Source organism: Barbatula barbatula (assembly GCF_947034865.1).
Source record: "Barbatula barbatula genome assembly, chromosome: 4".
NCBI classification, from domain to species: domain Eukaryota; kingdom Metazoa; phylum Chordata; class Actinopteri; order Cypriniformes; family Nemacheilidae; genus Barbatula; species Barbatula barbatula.
The window spans coordinates 10,940,602-10,962,835 of NC_136768.1; the positions used below are offsets into that span (position 1 = coordinate 10,940,602).

General features: G+C 37.8%; 1 protein-coding gene across 2 annotated transcripts in view; it reads right to left on the reverse strand.

Moving 5' to 3' along the window:
* Positions 1-798: 798 nt before the first annotated feature.
* The window catches only part of LOC306892925 (thyrotropin-releasing hormone-degrading ectoenzyme-like), an 80,170-nt gene continuing 58,734 nt past the window's right edge, over positions 799-22,234 (reverse strand). For both annotated transcript variants that reach the window (XM_079454327.1, XM_079454326.1), the window contains 10 exons: positions 18,270-18,358; positions 17,821-17,954; positions 17,513-17,568; positions 12,545-12,692; positions 10,827-10,924; positions 10,503-10,610; positions 7,863-8,030; positions 3,642-3,782; positions 3,309-3,390; positions 799-2,760 (listed from right to left, as the gene is read on the reverse strand). In XM_079454327.1, coding sequence (XP_079310453.1) covers positions 2,617-2,760; positions 3,309-3,390; positions 3,642-3,782; positions 7,863-8,030; positions 10,503-10,610; positions 10,827-10,924; positions 12,545-12,692; positions 17,513-17,568; positions 17,821-17,954; positions 18,270-18,358 — 1,168 coding nt within the window. In that variant the 3' untranslated portion in view covers positions 799-2,616. The remainder of the gene's footprint in view (positions 2,761-3,308; positions 3,391-3,641; positions 3,783-7,862; positions 8,031-10,502; positions 10,611-10,826; positions 10,925-12,544; positions 12,693-17,512; positions 17,569-17,820; positions 17,955-18,269; positions 18,359-22,234) is intronic.

Below are 22,234 nucleotides of genomic sequence, written 5' to 3' on the forward strand. Positions count from 1 at the left end.
CACTGCAATCACGACAGCTGAGCTCATAGATCAAATTACACGCACGTCTCCCGGAAATCCTGTGAAATTCAACCAGTCAGATGACGACTTCGAACGTCCTGAAGTGTTTCTGGAAAAGTGTGCCTTATGCATCAGACGTGATGAAAGTGAATGTATTGTAGACATTTAAAATCACGGCGGTCTGTAATGGGACAAGAAAATACCTTGTTTGGTGCTTTAGATTTTATTCGGTTGAAGGATATCGCAAATGTTCATGTTCAACTCAAATTCTTCTGATTTGTCAGCCTACACCTTTCTAAAACTTTATTGTATTTAGATTGCATCAATAATTTGATGCTATAAATACAGTATTTTTGGTATATTTTGCTTTCCCGTTATTTATACCCTGTAAAATAAGATTTAAAGCAGACACCCGATTTTGTTTGGAGAAAGAGCCGTGGCTTGCTAATTTCTCTGGCACCTCCAATGCCCACTTCATGAATTTTTATTTGGTTTGCCTTTTTTTATTGCTTTACAGTACTTCCATTTTTCATATATGGCCGTGGCTTTGGAGTGTTTGAATGATGACGGACACTTTTCAACTTATTGTAGCGAGTCTTGTTCTGGGGAAGGGGTGTCAAACTGTAATCCTGGGTGGCCAGTAACTTTAGATCTAACCCTGTTTCGACACAGTAGAGATCTGCTTAAGGTGTGTTTTCGAATAGAACTGGAGGTAAACTGAAGGACAGTTACCCCCAGAACTGCAGTTTGACATTGGGGAAATATGACACGCTTGAAAAATCAGACATCAAGTCATGTGATTTCTCATGACAGATTTATTGAAGGCGCTGTCAGTCTTTTTTATAAAAATGTATAGATCTAGGTAGAAAAGGCCCTGATTGCCCTGTTATTTTTAGTGCTTTAGACGTCTGCAAAGATACATAGATATGCAAAATAATAAGACAGATACAAAGAATCCTCAGGACATTATGCTCATTTGCTTGACAAGCACACATTTCTTCAAAATGAACGGAAAGCAGCTATGTTAGAAAGAAGCGCCGTATGTGGACCGGGGAAAACACACAAGAGACACCAGTGAAAAAAATGTGTATACTGGTCAAAGACAAAGAAATGTCTAAGATAAAAATCTCACTTCAAGCTGGATATGAATATTTTGGAGCTAATACTGATAATTTTGTATCAATATCATTTAAACTAAAATTACAAATTTGATATTGCAGATTTATTTTTGAAATATTGATATTTAACAACAAACACGGTTTCTGTAAAAATAAAATATGCAATATAATAAAACAGTAGTCATTAGTTTCAGCATTTTAAAGAGAAAAATAACTTAAAATTCTATTAAAGGAAAATGTCTATAATGGATTTCACGTATTATCTATATTTGTATGAATTGAAAAGAAGTAAATCTGAATGTATAATGTAATTGACCCATATATTTGACATCTGTGGCATAAATTCAACGTTGCTGGAAAAAAATCCTCAGAGACCTTTATGACGTTGACATGACAGCATCGCACAGTCGCTGCAGATGTGTTGGTGTCTCCTGACAGTGAATCTCCTGTCTTTGAGATCTGTCGACTGTGGAGGCCATCTGAATAAAATGTAAAAACCAGTCTCCTATAAACTGAGCTTCACATGTGAAAATACCAATGAACTGTCAGTTTTAGAACTACTGACACCTGTCTGGGACCAACAACCACACGCTGTATTGAAAATCACAAAATGGGGGAATCGATTTTCCTTCCTTTTCCCATTTTGAAGATCCTCTTGACATGTCTTCCACATGATTGGCTGATTTAGACATAACTCAATCGATAAGATGAACCTAATAAAGTGGCCAGTGTGTATGCACGCGTACATGCATTACTTTCACCTACATATCTTCGAGGGTCTGTGGCGTCATACTGAGTTATTTTATAAGATTTAAAAATGTTACTTATCTCAGAACCTGCAAAGTTCATCTGCTTTTCTGTTACGCTCGGTTATCCAGAAAATGAAAGAAAAATGCGCAGTAAGGCATTATTCTCCATCACTTCTACTGCAAGACGTACTCATACATAGAATCCAAAATGTATTTTTATTATGCAACCCATGTGTATAAAATTACCATCCTTATATTGTCATTCACACACAAGTTTTACGGTACGAGAACGGAAAATAGGAGTTTTCCACACACCTCTGGCAACACAATTTACATAAATGTACCCAATATAAAACAGCTCCTTGTGTACATTTTTTACGAAATGCAATTTTCAAAGCTATTTTCTGAGTACCCAACTGCAGTCATCTTTATTCAACTATTTGATGATGGCAGATATGGTCTCAAGTCATTTATATATTGTTCTAAACAATGTTTGTGCAAGAAAAGCAGCAGCTTTTTTGTTTTCAGCAATCGTGTTGGGCGGCGCTGTTGTTTTTTTTTTTTTTCATCATCCGAGGCGTATCGCGGCTGTGTCAGACCCCACATAGACACGGTCAAAAGAAGAGAGCTTGATCTAAAAATACGTTTTTATCCTTTTTATCCAGGAGAGAATTTCCGTGCATACTTCCGCTTTCCGAGTAACTGGCCTTGAAATGTCTGATAGAGCTTCAACTGTGCTTGATGTCACGTTAACCGCCAGGAGCTTTTCGCAGCCATTGGTAGAACTGTTGCTCGAACAACGTGCGCCATTTTACATTGGCCTGAACGATCTCAACGGCGCGAGCGAACGCAGGTGCCGCCGCTCCTCCGCAGGTCAGGATGAAATCTTTTAACTGAGGAAATAAAGGAACAAGGATTGATTATTGCTGCACGGCACATATCACCCAAAACGTAACCCAACATCATCCAGCTTTTTTTTGTCTTAATCTTTTTGTTCTGCTTCATATAAACTGGATGAAGTGTTCTGGCAGCGGTTCGTTGTCAATGACGGTATGGTAATGATGCGTTTAAAGAAACACTGAGGGGGTTTTGTATTATCTCTGTAAGAATGATAAATTGTAGAAGATGAAGTCAGCTGGACAAGAAACTGCTTTGCTGAAGTTGGATGAGCATCAGCGGTCTGACAGCAGGGACTGAAGCTGAATAAATATACATAAGTTAATTTACCTTCCATATCCTATAATGAAGCATAGAGCTTACAATAAGAAAATGGTCTGGAAAACAATTTTGCCATCTGCAAAGACTTACTTCCTCCGAACAAAGTTTTTCAGTAACATTAATGCTCCGTGAAGCTTCGTCAGTTGTTTATTGGTTGTTTTATTTGATTGAAAGATGTGTTTTTGGGTTGAAGTTGCCCGTGGGTGTATAAGCTCAGACTCACCTCATTCAACTCGGTCTCTGTGTTGAGAAACTCTGTCACGCCGCTTATTAATTTTGAGTTCAAAAATAAAGCTTCTCCGTACCTGCAAACAAGAGAGCAGCTGTTATTAAAACCACTTGATGTTTACATGTGATGCGGCACCTTGGAGGAAACTTGGATGAAAACAAACAACAATATATTTCTCATAATCGTGTCAGCCCCTCTAGTCACAAAGCAATGTTCACAGATAAACATCTTACGGGAGAGTAAAAGCAAACGTGAAATTCACATCAGATATTAAGAGGATGCAGATAAACAGAGATCGAATGAAGCAGTTCCATGTGCTATATTCACCTGGAATTCAATATGTCCCACTTCTCTCTGAAATATCTCCATGCTAAATGTCTTCCGAGCGGATTGCGAGCCACGTGTATGATGACATCAATAACGTCCTGATCCGGCACCATGTCAGAGGAAAGAGACAGATTCAGAAGCCTGTAGAGAACAAAATATTAATTTATATACACTTCCATGGAGGGTTCTGTAAAGCTTAACCGACCGAAAAACAAATAACTACAAATGCAGAGATACATTTACAGAGAATGTGGCGACAGACATGGAAAGCCTTTATATTGATTGGGTGATCAGAGAAATACTAATTCTATTTTCAGCAAGAACAAGTGACATCTTGACATAACGGTTGTTCGAAATGTGTTTTCAATACTGCGAGTCAGCGTTTTCAGTAATCGAATTAACCCGAGAAGAGCGAATCCAATGCAGACGGAGCCATTCACTTCAGATTAGTGCGAAATGTCAAGCAGATAAAGACAGAAATAGGAAATGAGATATTTCCCATATAGCCATGGTGCGCAAGTTTTCAATTTGCAATAACGTGTGGAGTAATTGCTTCGCCGTGGTTTGAGTCTCTCAGTTTTGTTCAACTGGGTTCTGGGTTAAAATCTGAGGTTGTGGCACCCTGGAGATTATTGTCACGGTGACAAAGATCTGCGGTTTCGCGGTGTACCGATGTCACATCTGGGACAAGTGGGAACATGCTTTTCAGAAAAGTTTTCTTTTGCTGCACTTTCTCATTTTATTTCTAACGTGAATTTCACAGTTTGAAATATATTTTGCAATTCTGATCAGACTTACAAAACGGAATATCTGCAGGTATTACTGTGACTGTCATTAGTGTCATACTTTCTGATTTAATATGCTTAAACAACAATGAAGTACAGATACATATAATACACACACAATACAAACAGAAAAAAATATGGATTTCTTGGTGTAGTTATAGCATTTATTATACTATTATTCATTATATTAGTATAATAAATGCTATAACTACACCAAGAAATCCATATTTTTTTCTGTGTGTATTGTGTACTTTGTACACAGAAAGTTGACACAGTATTCTGTACAATTGAGTGTGTGACGTATTGTTTCCCTCAATGCATTATGCTTGATCTGAGCTTTCAATTAATTGTGAAAATTGTTTTTTATTTTCACAACTAACAAGCAGCAGAAATCACTGTTGCATACCATTAGTTACATAACTAACCCCGGCTACATGTAGTAGAGCAAAGATATTTCAGTTACCTTCCATCTTTTAATTCCTATTGTGGCTTTTGCATTAGATTTAATCTGTGTTAAGAAACCAGTACATTTGATGCAAATACTGTAATATTGGGACCTTCTGACCTGCGACAGAATAATGATGCTTTTCCTAAATCAGACTGTTCAGATACAAGAGAATAAAGTCATGAAGTTGTGAGAAACTGACATTAATGCAGTGGTCAGATATAACTTTTAATGGCTCATCATCATCATCATCATAGTCCAATACAATTATTGTACTACTAATGTAAATTAAATTTGATATATTAATTTAATGCAATGTAGCCTGTCCTTAAATAGATGATTAAGACACTAGCATACGTTATTACTATTATTTTTAACTACGGCTGGATGGTATAAAATGTTATACGTGTATATAATGTTGCGACATAAAAAAACGTCCGCTTCATATTTTTTACTTCACCGTTCACAGTGGTATTGAGGGCAGTGCTCCTACATGTTCAACCAAATAACTCTGTGTGACAGTATGTGGTATATATTGTTAATCTGTAATACAATTATTATTCAAACGATACAACGTTTGTGCTTTTAAATTGATGCATCTCCATTTGGAGGTTAGTCACATCACACAGCATCACCACCTCTTCACCTAATGGAAACCATTGTAGCACCAGATGCTGACAATTGAAGCAAATTTACTTTGTCTATTGTTTTTCATTGATTTCACATTCTCTGCTGAAAAAGTCAGAGGTGGTCAACCGGCTCAACAGATTCAAGCTACCGTGAAACATTGTTTAGGTTTAAAATAGCATACCCAAGATGGTCGAGCAGCCATAACGGTCAACATAAAGGTTAACCTTGACCTCGATAGATGTTTGAACACCTAAACCAGCCAATGACCGTAAAGACCCGGTTTGCCAAAGTAGAAACCATGTTAACCCCCGATAATTTCAGAAGCAGGTTAGCTTGGAGAATGCAAAAGCTTTCCGTAGAGACTCATTCGTGGTCTCGTGTTAAGACATTGTATCTAGGTGTATCATATATGGCAGCCGAGTCATGGATCGCTGAGTGTAAGACACATTGATTTTACCTTCAAGGCAATTACCAGGACAAAAATGAAAAGGTTCCTAGTCGACGACTATAATATGATGAATATCATTTGAACATAAAAATGAAGATGCACTGCAGGGAAATGTGTAAGTTTGTTGATCTTCTGTCTCCAGAAAGGCAAACCTCATCTGTCTCAACGGACCTACACTAAAACCCCACAGGGGTTCTGAACAGCCGCTGCATGCCGAGTCGTGGTTGGTCTCTGTATATGGCCAAGTTTCTCTTTCTCAGCTCATCCGTAAAACAGGCAAGCAAATAAAACAGAATAAATGGAGATGTCAAACACCCAGTGTGCCCTGAGAGAACCGGTTCAGAATATGTGTGGGCTCTGGGATTTCCTCATCTGGGGCCTCATTTATAAAACTTTGCGTAGGATTTGCGTCAGAAGTGGCATACGGATGAAACATAGGACGTGCGTACGCACAGAAATATTCGGATTTATAAAACCGTGAGCACGCACATCCTGCGCAGTTTTCCCTTAATAAATCACAATCAATTCTAAATGTTGCGCAGCTTTTGCGGCTTCATGTCACGCCCATAGTTGCCCATAAATAGTGCGTGAAACGCCCACAAGTTAATATTCATCGATTGCGAAGTTATGCCAAACACAGAGAGGAAATCAAAAAAACGTAACGCCACTCAATGTGAAGTAGAAGTTATCGTTGGCGAGGTGGAAAAGAGGAGAAAAATGTTGTTTGGAGGGCACAGTGTGGGCATTACTAATGCCAAAAAGGCACTTGAGTGGCAAAAGGTTGCAGATGCCGTAAATGCTGTAGCCTCACAATCTCGGACCGTGGCCGAAATAAAAAAGAAATGGTCGGACATCAAAGTCGAGGCAAAAAGTGTCTAGCGCTCCATCGCCAGAGTGTGTCTGCCACGGGTGGGGGAAATGGGAAATAGTTCAGTGCAAATGTAATTTCTTGCAGCTTTCTGAATGGTTGAGACATACGTCATACGTTATTTTATCAAAAATAAAACAAACTAAAGTCATATGCATGAATACCATGATTCCGTAGCTGATGAAGAAATTTTTACTATGAAAACAACTTTCCCCAGTGGACGATTAATACATCTATCTATCTATTTATCTATCTGTCTATCTAATGGCATCTATACCTGCTCCGCCAGACGGACATTGACGAGAATATCAGTTTTGTACATTATTTCGTTCTGTTTACCATATTATTTATGAGGATGAATTGTATAACATGCCAAGATTATTGCAGAACATATTTCACTTTTCTTTTTGCAAATATGTGTTAATTGCATTTCTGTTGTAATTTTCTGTTGTGATTTTGTTTGTTTTACACTGCAGATCGATCAAACGGCTGTTCGTGTAAGCTGTTAACTATAAGACTTGCTTTGTGAAGTCTTTGTGTTATTCATGAGAGGCAGTATTGCCATTTCTTTTACACAACGGTCTACAGTTTCACACACTTTCACGTGTTTCTTCCATCTGTCGACGGTGTCGCCATTTCTCATTTCACCCGTTTTTGTGCGTACGCCTGGGTCAGAGCTTGCGTGAAGGACCGCAGTTTTCCCGTCAAGTTTGCTTTTTATAAATACCAATTATTGCGTAGAGAGCGGCGTACGCCTTCTTTTGTGCGTACGCAACGTTTATAAATGAGGCCCCTGGTGTGGAGAGAGATGCAATCCGTCACCGTCCTCATCTACATCTTGAGGATTCACGGCACCATGGAGGTTCACAGAAAAGGCTCCTAAGGTAGCCATTGGATTTCGGCGCCACATTATAGAAGTTTGTCGGTGGAGTGAGAGTAGCTAAACAGGTGTGAGTTTCACGATTTGGAGGAATGGATTAGGGACGACTTTATTTGCTTCGTGAGGTAAACCACAAACAAAAAAGGTACAAAATTGTCAGCACACCTGTTGAGCAGGTAGATGTTGTCACTGCAGGTCAAGGCCTCCAGAAGAATCTTTTTCTCCGAGACGGCAGTGGACGAGTGAAACTTCATCCAGATGAACTCCCACACGTCTTCATCCATCAGAGACACACCTGTGCAGTACACGATGTCCCGCACGTTGGGTAGAATCCTGGAGGACAGAACATTGACTGTAACATTTATTTGAAAATGAAGTCAATAAGCAGGATTCAATATAAACAAATACATCAATCAGTGCTAAGGACAGTATATAATAAAACAGTAGTTGGATGGATCATGAGAAAGAGATCTATGTGTCTATAATATCATGTGGTTACACACAATCCCAGACCCTTAATACAAAAAACAATTACACTCTACAGCAGGTCTCAACAGTAAGAGAAGCTCTCAGAAACGTAAGAAAGGTTGATGCGTGTAACATTTTTACAAGAAGAAGAAATAACATCGAGGACCCCTGGAGGAGCTGCGGTGTTGCAGTGACTGAACTTATGATTTGCTCAAACAAACAGCAATAAAGTCCTGCTGATTCGGAATGACCCATTCAAGCCTCTGGGAGTTTGGATTGTAAAATACAGATTACTTCCAAGTGAGAAATTAATTGTCAAATTTTTTGTAGTGTAGAGCTTGAAATTGCAGCAAAGGTAAAGTGGATGACTAGTTTATGAGTGGAGGTAGAAGAAAAAAATGATTCAAAAACACAAAATTAAAGAAAAATAGGATACACTGTAAAAAATGTAGTCGTCCCACAGCTGGGGCACCAGTAAAAAAAAGATACGGGGTAAAAATCCCATAAAAACTGTCATTTTCCTGCAGCTTGGGTGTCAGCAAAATACTATAACAGTTTTGTTATGTAAAATATTGTGTTTTCATGTGTTTCTTGTAAATTTGTACAACATTTTTACAGTATAGGATGCTATGAAATAAGGATAACTCGACTATTATACAGCATTTTCAGAATACAGATGAGAGACAAAACAAACTTTAATTTTCTTTAATAGCATATTGTTTTCTTATTTTAAACTTTAGTTCTCACTTTACTAATAATGACTGCTGTTTCAATTAAGAGGCTTTTGTTAGTGCTCATTCACTTCTTTGCACTTTCTGCCTCATACATTTTTACTGTAGGTCAATTCCTGTGACATCACAGACATAAAGGTCAATGACGTTTCTCTTTCTCTTATGATTTGATCAAACGTACACTTTAAATTGAACAGACCTTTTAAATATCCCAGCAGGACCAGAGCTTACCTCTATAGAAATGGCAATGAAGGACACATGGGAAAGATCAAACCCCGGGTCAGATAAAAAGACTGCACAAAGCTCCTCCAAAATAACTGTTCAGTAAAATTCTTTAACGGTTTTGCGATATTCTCAGTATAAGATGAATTGTGTCTTTTTGTGTGTGCGTACATGAATTTGGTCAGGGACCAAGAAATTTCCAAAGAACAGATTATAGCTTTAAAGTCCCCCTGTGGTGAAAATCAGGTTTTTAATGTTGTTTATGTGTCTACGTGGGGTTTTTAATATGATAATCCCATGTGCAAATTCATCATTTTAAACCATTGCAGAGTTTTTTCTCCATAAACTGAAGTTTACCAAAGTCAGTTTAAAAAAATGCAGTTTGAAACTGCCTCCGTTTGTGACATCATAAACTTATAACCAATCACGTTAACCTATTTGAGCCGTAAATATGTAAGAATGATGTTGAAATGATCCCTGCTGTGTTTGCTTCTGCAACACAAACACGTGCTGTTCACACGTCAAATTAGGCATCGATTGATTGGAGGCGGGGACTTATTTGCATATTCACGAATTTGCGTATACTAAACGAAGCAAGGGTTTAGAGTAACATTCAAGGCATTAAGAAATTATTATAACGCTATTTAATGCTTAAAGATGAGTTTTAGGTTATACAATTATTGAATGCAGTGGGACTTTAAATACGCAAATACATTTCTTTTCCATTAGAGTCATTACTCTCGGCTCGTGATCCGGCGTGTTTCACAGTGAATACAGGAACTGCCATATGTGTGAACATCACTGCGGGAAAGCAGTAGATGAACAAACGTGTTCCTATAGACCCGTGGAATAGAGCTGCTAGTGTATGAATGCTGGCAGAGTTGTTGAGCAAAACATATTGATCACAGCTCAGTGTCCACGCACACCAACACAACTCTGCCCCTACATTACTAATACATTTACTCATCTCTCCGTGGAAATTAAATGAAATGTAAGAGAAAAATTCATGGACATCAGTGCTGCATCTTTAACTGCATATTGTTAGATAAACAGAAGAAATGAGACGGATTTCATATGCGAGTGAGTTAACTTCACATCTTATTGAGGAAATATGAGTTACAGAGATTTGATCTGCGAATCAGTTTGACAGATTAGTTCAACAGAACGAACATGGGAGTGATTTATGGACGTTGCTAGATAGTTGCACTGCAGAAAGTTGTGTAGTTTATTTATTATTTCACAGTATGAAATAAAAAATGAATCGTGAATATTATTAGGCTTCGGGGCTGCAAATTCAGAAGCGGTACATGAAACATTTGGTTTCCGACAGGATGCTAATGCACAGATCATCTTTGTGTATGCGTTTCTCTATAAATGTCCTCACCTGTTCTTGTTGCTGGAAATCCAGTCTGACATGAGAGACACGGCTTGGCGGTGACAGTGTTTGTTTCCAAAACTACACGCCAGCATGATCACCTCTCTCTGTAACTCTCTGAGGACAAAAGACAGAATAGATTCCAGGTAGTATGTAAAGTAGAAGAAAGTTCACTAATGAATAAAAAATGAATGATTAAAAAAAGATAAACTGAGCTCGTTCTGTCTCTGAGGTAGAAAATGCCCGGATTTCACTGTGTTCTCAGTTAGGCTACATAAAACTTTAACCACAATATATAATTCAAGATGGACACGGAAGTTAAGCTAAACTCACTGGCTGTGATAAGCAGCCTGCATGAAGGAGCCGTCGGAGGAAGTGGTCGGCCAGCCCATCTTGTGATACTTTGGTGACACCTGTTTCAGCACATAATCCTGAAGAGAAAAAAAGAAACAAAAATGATACGAAATTTGACAACCCCGTAACTTTGTTTATGTGAGCCTGTCTCTGCAAGCCTGTTAGAAAACGAGCCCTTCAGATTTCGCTCCCTTTCTGGCGTAGGAAGCCGTTCTTATTATAATATAACTTTTTCTGAACTTGTCAACCCATGGGGCTGCCGCCATTTTTGATTTCGCATGCGACATACGAGAATTAGTTCCGACACCATGGCAAAAGTAAGCAAAGCATGCTAACTGGTTTGTTGTTGGCTGCACAGACTAGCACAAAACACTGTTCCCAGCCTCACAGGAGACAAGAGAGCAATGGATTTATTTCGTTGTCAATGGAAATCCTCCAGATTAAACGAGGCGAAGCTGCAGATAAAGACGTTGCAAGTCCCATTGCAGTATTTTTAAGTAAGACCTCAGGGACCTGTGGCAACTTAAAAGTAGATAAAATGTCACTGTGACACGATTGTCCACTCCCTCAATGTGCATTTTTATGAGTGACGTTACCTTCACTTATAGAAAGCATTGTGCATTGTTTGTAAACACGCGACAGGTTTGTCGTGGGTACTTTGACTTATAGAAAGCCGTGGGTATGTAAATCAGGTTTGTAATGTGTTCTTTCACATATAGATAATTTGACGCATTTGTTTGGAGTCTGTTCGCTTTTAAACATACCTGTCAACACTCCCGTTAAAATCTACCTCTACCCTCCCGTGTTGTCATTCCACGTGTGAAATACCGGGTTGCGATCGCGGGTCTCACTCCCGAAAGCGGTCGTGATTGGACTAACGGGGACCGGAGCGCCTTTGTGAATGGCCCCGGGGAAACAGGTATGCTTATAGAAAACAATGTGTTTGGTGTTCAAAGACGAGACAGTATTTTTCTTGTTCGCTTTATGTGACCCTTCTTTCTTGGGAAACACTTATAGAGGGTTTGTAACCCTGTAGTGGTTTGTAAATACGCGATTGGTTTGTCATGTGTGCTTTTGCATATGGAAAACGCCTATTTTCGGAGTGTGTTCGCTTATAGAAAACAATGTCTTTGCGGTTTTAAGACGAAACGCAATGTTTCTCATTCGCTTTATGTGACCCTTCTTTCATGTTTTGTCGTTGGAAACACAGGTTCACAGCCCTGGCTACGTTTTATGCTGAAAAGGGGGCGGAGAATAGCAGCTCATTTGCACTTAAAGAGACACACACCAAAACAGCGCGTTTCTCCTCGCATGCAAAACCGGGCATCTAGAGCATGGTATAATAAAAGATCTGTGGTGTATTTTGAGCTGAAACTTCACAGACACAGCTACTGTGGACCCCTATGATTTATATTACATTTGTAAAAAAAAAGAATCGCTCCTTCAAATGAATATCTTTTAGATTGAATTATATATGTAATACTTAAGAATGAAACCGAAAGTGCTTCTGGACCAATATTTACATCCTGTGAAGTGGTCTATATTTATTGCATCTAAATGGTTTTGTATAGACTATAAAACGTCAGGTGTCTAGTTTGTTAACCTGTTACTGAATGATGTGTTGCTGTTTGCCTATGGTCAAGATAAGAACACAAGTAAACAAGATAACTGATCTGAGATGAGGATAAACGACTCACACTAAAGAGGCTGTGGTCTTCAGTGCGGTCCAGGAGTTTGTCCAGCTGGTAAAGAGATCGACTAGCAGCGTGCCAGGGCAGAAACTCACTCTCCTGAGACAAATATGAGATGATCTGCAAAGGGATGTTTTGAGGCAGATAGCCCGCTCTAGAGAGAAAGAAAGGTGGAAAACTCACCGTCAGAGACGGAGAGAAGCCCTACAGCAAAAACACAACAGAGACTATATTTAAAGGAAATCCTCATACTAGTCTTCATACGAAATTTCATCGCGAGACATTGAACTGGATTGACGTGAGATTTGAATGAACAATTTTGCGTATGTTTTGGTTTTCATGTCATAAAATAAACACAAAATATTTATATTTTCGCCAAACATATAGCTTCAGAAGACTTTTATTAACCTAATGAAGTTGTTTGGATACCTCACAGTTTCTTTTAAAAATACACAAATCTACTTGAAATGACAAAAAAAACGTGTTCTTTTAAGAAAGGCCTATGTTTGGCTCATCTTGCATCTTTCATTTCTCATCATTTCATGCAGGGTACATGAGCACTCAGTATCAGAGGTCAGACAGGAAGGGAAGTGATCTGACTTAGAAACGGATTCTAGAGGACAGATTCACCAAACACACATTTAATTGGGACATTAATCACAGTTACTCATGGCCACCCACTTTTACCCTAGGAGCTTTTCAACATTTCCAGACAAAATGATTTGCAGTGAATTAACAGCTGAGTGACAACTGAGTTCCTGAAAGAATATTGTAGTGAGGTAGGCGGGACGAGAGCCGGGATGCGAGGCCTCGTATCACAGAGGAGATTGTGGAGCATAAGAGGACAAGCGACCGGACCCTCAGTGATTTTATGTTGTGTTTTATTGTTTGTTTATTTAATTACAAGTATTTTCCGTTCGCCTGTTCCCGCCTCTTTCCCTTTTATTGAACCTTGTTACAAATATAAAACAAATATAAAACAAAAAACATTTTATATTTAAAAAAAAGGGAAACATGGCAAAACAATATTTAGCACTGTGTTCCTCAAAACTGCATAAAAGGTTTAAGATTAGCGACCGAATTCTTGCTCTGAACAGCCTGTTGAAATGTTAAATGATGAATGCAATTTTTTTAACCGTTTATTATTTAAAGCATCTGAATGAACAGAGACCTACTGTAATAAAACCAGATGGTAATTGGAACCAGCAGGTAAAGTTCTGAGATAATTTATTAACAAGTTAACATCCCACAAATATCTTCAGAAATCATATATCAGGTAGGTATCTTCAGAAATCACATCAGGTAAGTATTCTCAGAAATCACATCAGGTATATAGGCCTTTCGTGTACATAGAAAAGGTCATTCAGCTCATGAAAAATGGGGGCAAAAACAACAGTTTGCTGCTTCTTTTGCAAAGTATCCCATCTGTTTTGTAATTTTCGATGTTAAGTATTAAGGATGTATACTAATTATATAATGTACTGTATGTTTACAGACACATAAAACGTGTCATGCACACACATTTTCTCATCTCCAAAATGTGTTTTGGAATTTCTGGACCCGATAATGTAACCTTAGGTTTGCTTTAGGCTATTGAAGCTTTCTGTCGAACGACCCGCCAACTTCGCCTGTCTATATCTGTTTACAGGGAAATTATAAACTATTGTTTGTGCATCGCCGTGTCTTACACGCTAGCTGCAGCTGCATGTCTGTGTTTATTTTAGGAGCAGCAAGTCTTCGTGCTCGCTTTGCCGTGTAGTCTGAAAACAGATCATCATTTCTGTGAAACTTCAAAACACTGTCAAGGCAAGCAGTTGATGAATACAGTAATAACCAAAAGCTGTTACTAACCAACCAACTGTTGACTGCTAATTTTGGAAGCTTCTACTTGAATAAAGGACATACTCAAAATAAGCAAAGCTTATTCAACGTGTTGCAAGCAGAAAAACAAATGTGGTGTTACACTATTGTGTTTGAATAGTAAAGAGTGAATCTCAGGTGCAGGTCATATTCCAACCCAAGATCAAAAGTTTATTTACAAATAGACTACATAAGAAAATAACTTGAATACTGTATGTAGTCCGCATCACTTTCTTCCTTCCGCAAAACATTAAAGGAGACATTTTTGAAGAATGATGTTAATGCGGCACACATTCACGTACAGTACATTGTATGCAGAAAAAAAACAACGCAAGTCAATGGGTACGGCCGCTGTTTGGTTACCAACATTCTTCTTTGTGTTCTGCAGAAGAAAGAAAGTCATACAGGTTTGAAATGACAAGCGGGTGAGTAAATGATGACGGAATTTTCGGGTCAACTATCCTTTCAAAGCTAATAAACAGTATACGAACCTACGACTTGGAGTAGGTCAGTGTTTCTCAAAGTGTGGGGCGGGCCCCACTGGTGGGGAATAGAGACATGACAAGTGGGGCACGACAAATGGGTGGACATTTTGTCATCTCTATTAATTACTTTATTATTGACCATACACTCAAAACAAAACAATGACATTTAAATGTAAGCCTTACATTTATCCGCACCAGCAGAGAAAACCAAGACAGACTGTGGACCTAAAGTTTAATACCCTTTTGTTTTTGGCTATCGGCGACAGGTGGGGCTCGGACCCCTTCCCTACCTCCAAAGTGGGGAATGGGAGAAAAAGTTTGAGAAACACTGGTAGGTATTGAAGCTATGGGAAAGAGGTGATTTTCTCAATATGGTAATATAATAATCAGAATCATCCTTTAAGACAATTAAAAATATTCACTATGATCATAATCTAATTATTATTTACATTAATATAGGCATTAAAAATACAATCAAAATTAGCTGCGCTTACACTGTATTCTTCTTTACTGATACTATCATTCAAATAGACAAGAAAGGCTGACTGAGCTTTTTTCTTTTCAGCTGTGTGAGTTATTCCCACGAGCAATAGGGGCATTTAATTAGGTAGCATCGATGAGTCACCATCCAAATGAAACAATTCCCATCTATAAACACTCTTTATCATCGCTGTTAAATGCAGAAAAACAAGTCTTTTTTTCTAACTTGTGCTTAATGAGAACTCCGCTTTTAATATGCGGGATGGCATTTTTTCTTCTTAAGTAAATAAAAGCCAATAACCACCACCGCAGATCTAAGCCCCCAGGTTGAATAAGACAGCCTGTTAACATCCGCACTCTTTCATTAAGCTTATCTGTAGACAACACCAGAGGCAAGCAATATGCACAAGGCAGACTACAATAAAACTAGGCACAAAAGGATTTGGCTTCAGTACTGTTTTAATTATTCTACTCTTTGACAAATAAGGCCTAACAGACTAAATGAACATGCCGTGCAACAATGCTGAGAACAACAAGTTCCATCTTTTTTAGGAAAGTCAAATTATGTTAGAATCGAGTTGTTAAATTATGAAATCGAATGATTAGAAAAGTCCATTTGTAATTCTTGACAATGATTTAGACGTGATAAATGGATCAGTCGATTTATTTAACCTATAGGTTTCGGGTTTTCTGAATATTCCTGCAGACTTGGAATCGTTCAGCAGAGCGAGTAAGACTATCTGGAAGTTTAACAAAAAGCACCATAGAGAGAGCGGTTGTTCCTGAAGGAACTAATGGCAGCCCGTGGCTCTATAAAACCTCAAAGGGAATATATCAGAAAGTATTGCTTTAGGAACCACTCTGATCTCTCAGTCCCATGTTTGTCACGATTCACTACCCTTTTTTTCTCTTTTATATTTCTCGGTCCCTTCCCTCGAATTATGTAGTGGACACTCCGACTAATGATGAAACTCTGAGGAATAAGAGAAGGGTTTAGAGGCAAGCGATCAGCTTTCTTATTATCCACCTGCCCAGTAAAGGCCGGATAGTCCTGCACAGATCTCATGTTGATGGGAACAGACAAAGAGAATCTCTTTAACAATGCTAGAAAAGAAACTGACCAGAGCCGCAGCTGTCAATGACAATTAGGACAGAAGTGTACAAGATCTGACTGGTCTGTAATGTGGTTATACGCCGCTTCTTTAAGAACCTTTCAGACTGCATGACGGTGGGTTTCCTTATCAAGCTTTTTGTTGGCTTTGTCATCTTTTTCTTCTGGCCTGTTCACACCGAATTTGACGCGATAAAATGTCAGAAATATAAAACTGAATCCCTTTGAAAATATTGTGAACTCTATTTTGTACCAAAACTCTAACTGTGTGTTCACACCAAGCGCGAGTAGTTGGACGCTTGAACATTTGCGCGTGGAATTCGCTTCATTCGCGCCATGGGAGGGGCTTCTGCCAAGCAGCTCCCGTCTAATTGCGAAATGGCGCACATGGATTTTGTTGAGAGGGTAACTGCGCATTATGTGCTATGGAAGGCTGAAGAACGACGTTGACTCATTCGGCGCCATGTCTGGGTCCATCAGATCCTTCAGAGGCGCCGTCCTTCATTGTTGTTTCAGATTTCTGCCTCCGCTCGCTATGTCATAACCACGTCACTACTAGAGCAGGCTCCTGATTGGTTAACATGGCGCGAATTTTCGCCAAAGTTCTGATTTTTCAACTCACGCGAATAACGCTCATTTGCGCCGCCTCATTCGCGTGAATCGCGCCCCAAGTGCGTATATTGCGTCTTTGCATTGACTTAACATGTAAATCACTCGCGCTTGGTGTGAACACACAGTAAGATTGCTGCTTTGCTTAGTCTTTTGAAGAATCACAATGTCTCAATGAAATTTTTTATCACAATTTGACATTGTGGGAAAAATGAGGTATGTAGACGTTTACATAGATGCTTCATTTTAAAATGTAGTCATACTTGTTCCAAAGGGGTTGAAATAAATACCAATACAGTTAAATTGGCCTGTATATTCCCTGGGGTCAATAAAGGCAACTGCAAGAAGGTTAAATATATAACTCATGCATAACAATAGTTTTAGAGCTCTAGGTTTTTTTAGAGGGAACATGTGACAAACAGAACCCACCTCGCCAAGTTAAAGACATCATCTATCAGACCGGCCCTATTTCCCACATAGATGATCTGCAGAAAAAGACGAGCAGAGAATACATTTATAAAGTAAAGAAAGTCTAGTGACAGTTTTGTTATAAGGAAAACGAGAAATTAAAGAAATAATGACAAATAAAAACTTATTGGAAATAACCTATTGCCTAAAAATGGGGAAAAAACGGAAAGACCGTATAATACAGAAGGTACTTTATATGGAATTGTGGAGGGAGACAGAGGGAGTGACGGAGGTGTAACGTGGTCGACAGGGAATTGTGGGTGATATACCGTTGGGTTGGTCATGAGTTGTTGAATCAGAAGTCTCCAGTTGTACAGGTCATAATTCACTCTGAAGTAGCCTGTTTGATTGATGTTACCCAGTAACCACGTCTCTCCATCCATGTGACCGACTCTGTGCATCTCTATAAATAAATGGTTAAAAAACAAATGTTTAATGACACTTCAGATACCTCATCTGTAGCTAAACTTTAAATCTATCAAACACAAATGCCCATTTTTAGTTACTATTCTAACGGCTTCTCTGATTGGTGGATATATCTGCAGTATAATGGACAGTGTGGTTCTTTAGGGGGAATTTGACTGCATAATATGCATCTACATTTTTGCTTAGAAACCTAAAATCTCATAATATGTTTCGAAATATATATAAGACGATTCAAGAAAGTGTAATCTTTCCTGTTTTAATGAAATGAATATACATCTTTTTGAATTCTTACCTGTTCGATTACAGACCCAAATAGTTGTTTCTCTTGATACGTGACTGGAGTTTCCCACTTTGAGCGTCAAGGGGATTTGCCACTGGAAGCTGTAATGACACAAAGTGTGAAATAATAAATGTAATGCTCATACTTTCTCTCAGGGGTTTTATATGTCATTACATTGACTCTTTTCTTTACCTTTCTCTTTCCATTGCTCTTATTCACTTGATGTCACATTCTGCGCAGTCAACTCATGTTTATTCATCTGTGTGCGAGTACACACCTAATGAAACCGTGTCTGACAGCTATCACACTGGGTGTCAAAATGGTGAACACAGGTGGATGTTATCTGCCGCCAGTCAGAATATATTAAACCAGAAAATAAGAGGGCACAAGAGTCGACCAACAGCAATAAACAAGCTAAGGCAAGAGTAACTAAATGGTCAGTGTTATGTAATAGACACCACTTTTATGGCAAGCATTTTAAGCATATAAATCTTTGGTTTAACTATCCATAAAATATATTTGAGATAGTTTCAATTGTATTTCGACGAGTCATAATTATAATTTGAATAGTCAAATTGATATTGAGATATATAGGCAATTATAATAGCGCTAGTAGGGAATCTGATTCAAGATATCTGTAAATATGTTTTGACTAGTCAAAACTCTATTTTAGATATCTGGAATGCCGTCATAGATATAAAAAATTAACGTGTCACACATACGCAAAAGTATTTAAAGATATCTCTAATTCAGTTTCGACTAGTTACAGTTAAATTAAGATATCTGATATCTATTGTGCCTGCTCCTAGTCGAATCTTCTGTTGTGTGACGTGAGACTTAATTTACTCAGCTCCTCCCCCACACCAGAGCCAAAGCCACTAGAAGGGAAGCCGGTGCAAGCTTTAGCCAAAAAAAGCGCAACAGCTAATGCTGTCACCTTGGCTTCATCGGAAGGAGACGACTGACTAGTTTTTTAAATGAATGTCAATGGGATTGTTAGCTGTTACGGTTTCTCCAGCTGGAAGTATTACAGACTCTTCCATCTCACTAAAATAAGGGTAATTTATCTATGCCAGAGCCCATTCTTATACCTAGTGCTAACCACTAACAACCGTAGACAGGAGAGAAAAGAACTGAATGAAGTGCTTTGGGGATTATTAAATGATATATGGACGCATTCATGTGGTAAAAGGTGTCCAGCATGCATGTATGCATAGCGCTGTAATTTTAATTGCAGTCATGTTACAAAACAAAGTGTAATGATCAATAAAGACAAAGAACAGCAAACTGCTTGTTTTGTAGTAATTTTTCTTTTTTGAAGAGACATGAGTGAAAAATATTGGAATTATATACCAAAATGTGAAAAAGTACAAATAAACACGTGAACTTTACGATATTTAATTGAACAAACCCTCTACATACCTTATGCTACTTTTACATATGCATCAGTACCGTTTTTATTTTCTTTCGTTTAAATGACTTCTGTCTAAAGAAGTTTGAATGACACAAAATGTAGGACCTTTATTATACAATTATTTGACAAATTGGTTTTCAAAAATGCTTAAGGTGGGACTTGGAAAAAGTGTATTTGCATGCATACATTTTAGATATCTATAAAGTAATTTGGACTAGTAAGAATTTTAATTACAGATATCTATATTTAAATTCTATATGAAGATATATCAAAACAAAGATCTCCCTAGTCAAAAATCTGAATGATATATCCATAATTAAAATGAAGATATCTGTAAATAAGATTTCACTATGAAGAATTCTCTAAGAAGTAATCTCTAATTACGTTTTGCCTATACAAAACCCAAATTCAAGATATCTTTAATTGTAAATTGACTAGTTATAAATTATTTTCAGATAGCTACAAATACATTTTTGGATATCTTTAAAAATATGAAATAAAGATATCTTAAATGTGATTATGACTAGTCAAACACCAGATAGAGATATCTCAAATTATAAAGGATCCTGTTGATAACTCAGTAAGAGATATCTCTAATTAAATGAACACTAGTAACCTAATGCCTGGTACAAAATAAATTGTAGATATCTTTAATTTCAGTTTCTACTAGTCAAAACTCGTTTGTGGATATCTGAAAATATTTTCCAATGGAGGTCAATGGAAGAATATGACTAGTCAAAACAGCTTTGTAGATATCTTAAATGTATATGATGACAAGCCAAAATAACATTGTAGATATCTTCATTGCCTGCTATGACTAGTCATAATCATATTCTGATTCTAATTGCGACGAGTCAAAGTTGAGATATCTGGAATTGGAATTTTGACTAGTCAAAACTAAATTATGACTAGTACTGCCAGGAGTATTTTATGTCAAAACGGCTTGCCAGATCACTTGTTCCATAGGCCACCACATGTGCGATTTTAAAACCTTACCTATTTGTTTAATGTGTAAAGAGCAACATTCTATGTCTTGGCTTTGTGTTAGAAGCTAACAGGAAATCATTCAAGGAGATGATTCTTCTTTTTTACTATATCTTCATTATTTCCGACTGTGTGTCAATAAGGAATGTGTGGAATGACTGACCAGGGACTCTGTAAATAAAAACTATATTATTTCAAAGGCAAATATTTTTTTAAACTGGGGGTCAGGGGTGCGCACGTCCGATGAAACGGTCTATATGAGCATGTTAACAATGCTTATGAATATACAGAACCATCTGCGTGCGTTGAAATTATGTCACATACTGATACATTTTCATAGTAAATCTGTGTTTATCAGTGGGAATGAACAAGAGAAGAATGTAAAAGAAAGTGAAAGTCTTCAAGAGGCTCATGTTCATTCATTTTGGTTGCTAGGATGTTGCTAAGGCATTTGAGTGGTGGCCCACTGGCCCAAGTCTGGTCATTTTATAATAAAACACATAGCAATTTCCTCAACTACAAATTTAAACGATTCATAAATTGCAATGAATTCTTGAGCGTGAGCATATGAAAGACTAACAGTAGTGTTTCTGAAATGTGTTAATTTGAAATTCACTCTAAATAACCCCTTTCTCTCTGTTTCTCTCTAGGCACTGGTTGTGAGGTCTCTCTGTAATAAGTGATGTAATAATATCCCAGGATATCTTTGGGCACGGGTAGTTCCAGCAGCCAGTAATGAGTCACTAGGGGCCGCGGAGCTCAACATGTGTTATGCTGTTTGACAATTTTCCAAACACTTTTTTTTCCTTTTACCCAACACCGCTTTCACATTTCTTCTCTATAGGCTTGCATTAGACTTTAACTTAATCATCCAGAGACTCTTTAAAATCGCAGACACCATTAAAAACTGGATAGAACAGTGTGATGTTCTGAAGTTTAAGTGTAAAATGTTCCTTGAGTCAGACAGTGAGGATATGAATTGGGTCCATCACCCAGAGTGAACAAAAAATGTGGGGGTAGATTTTCAACTCCCACTGATTCTAGTCTTCATTTAGCAATTGTAGAGTCCTATATACTGTATTCACTTGTGTACCTATATATTTTTTGTTTAGTGGTGGGGTAACAAGCTATTTCATCCATTCTGACATGCTGGCTTATCATGCCTACCATGGTCAATTTTTAAAAAACGAGTTGGATGTATGACGTAGTAATTCTGTGCTCGATTCACTTCGCCAGGGTTCGTATAGGTTTCTGAGTTTTTTTTAACATGAATTCCGATTTCGTAACAAGGGTCTATAGTCACTGAGTCATGTGTTTGTGTTTTGTTGGCACTGCATGCCTTCAGGAGGTTGACTGTTTTCGGAAATACTCATTCTGCTGTATCTGTCTTTTAAAAATGTGATCAAACGAAATACTATTCAACAATGTCTTTGATTTAATTTCAGAAAAACTGAAGATTATAGTAAAATTGTATATAGTATATAGAATATATAATAAAAAACTATTCTGTTTCTTTTTAGTAACTGCCCAACCGCATTCTAGTAATGTTTGGTTATTGTAAGGTATGAACTGCAACACA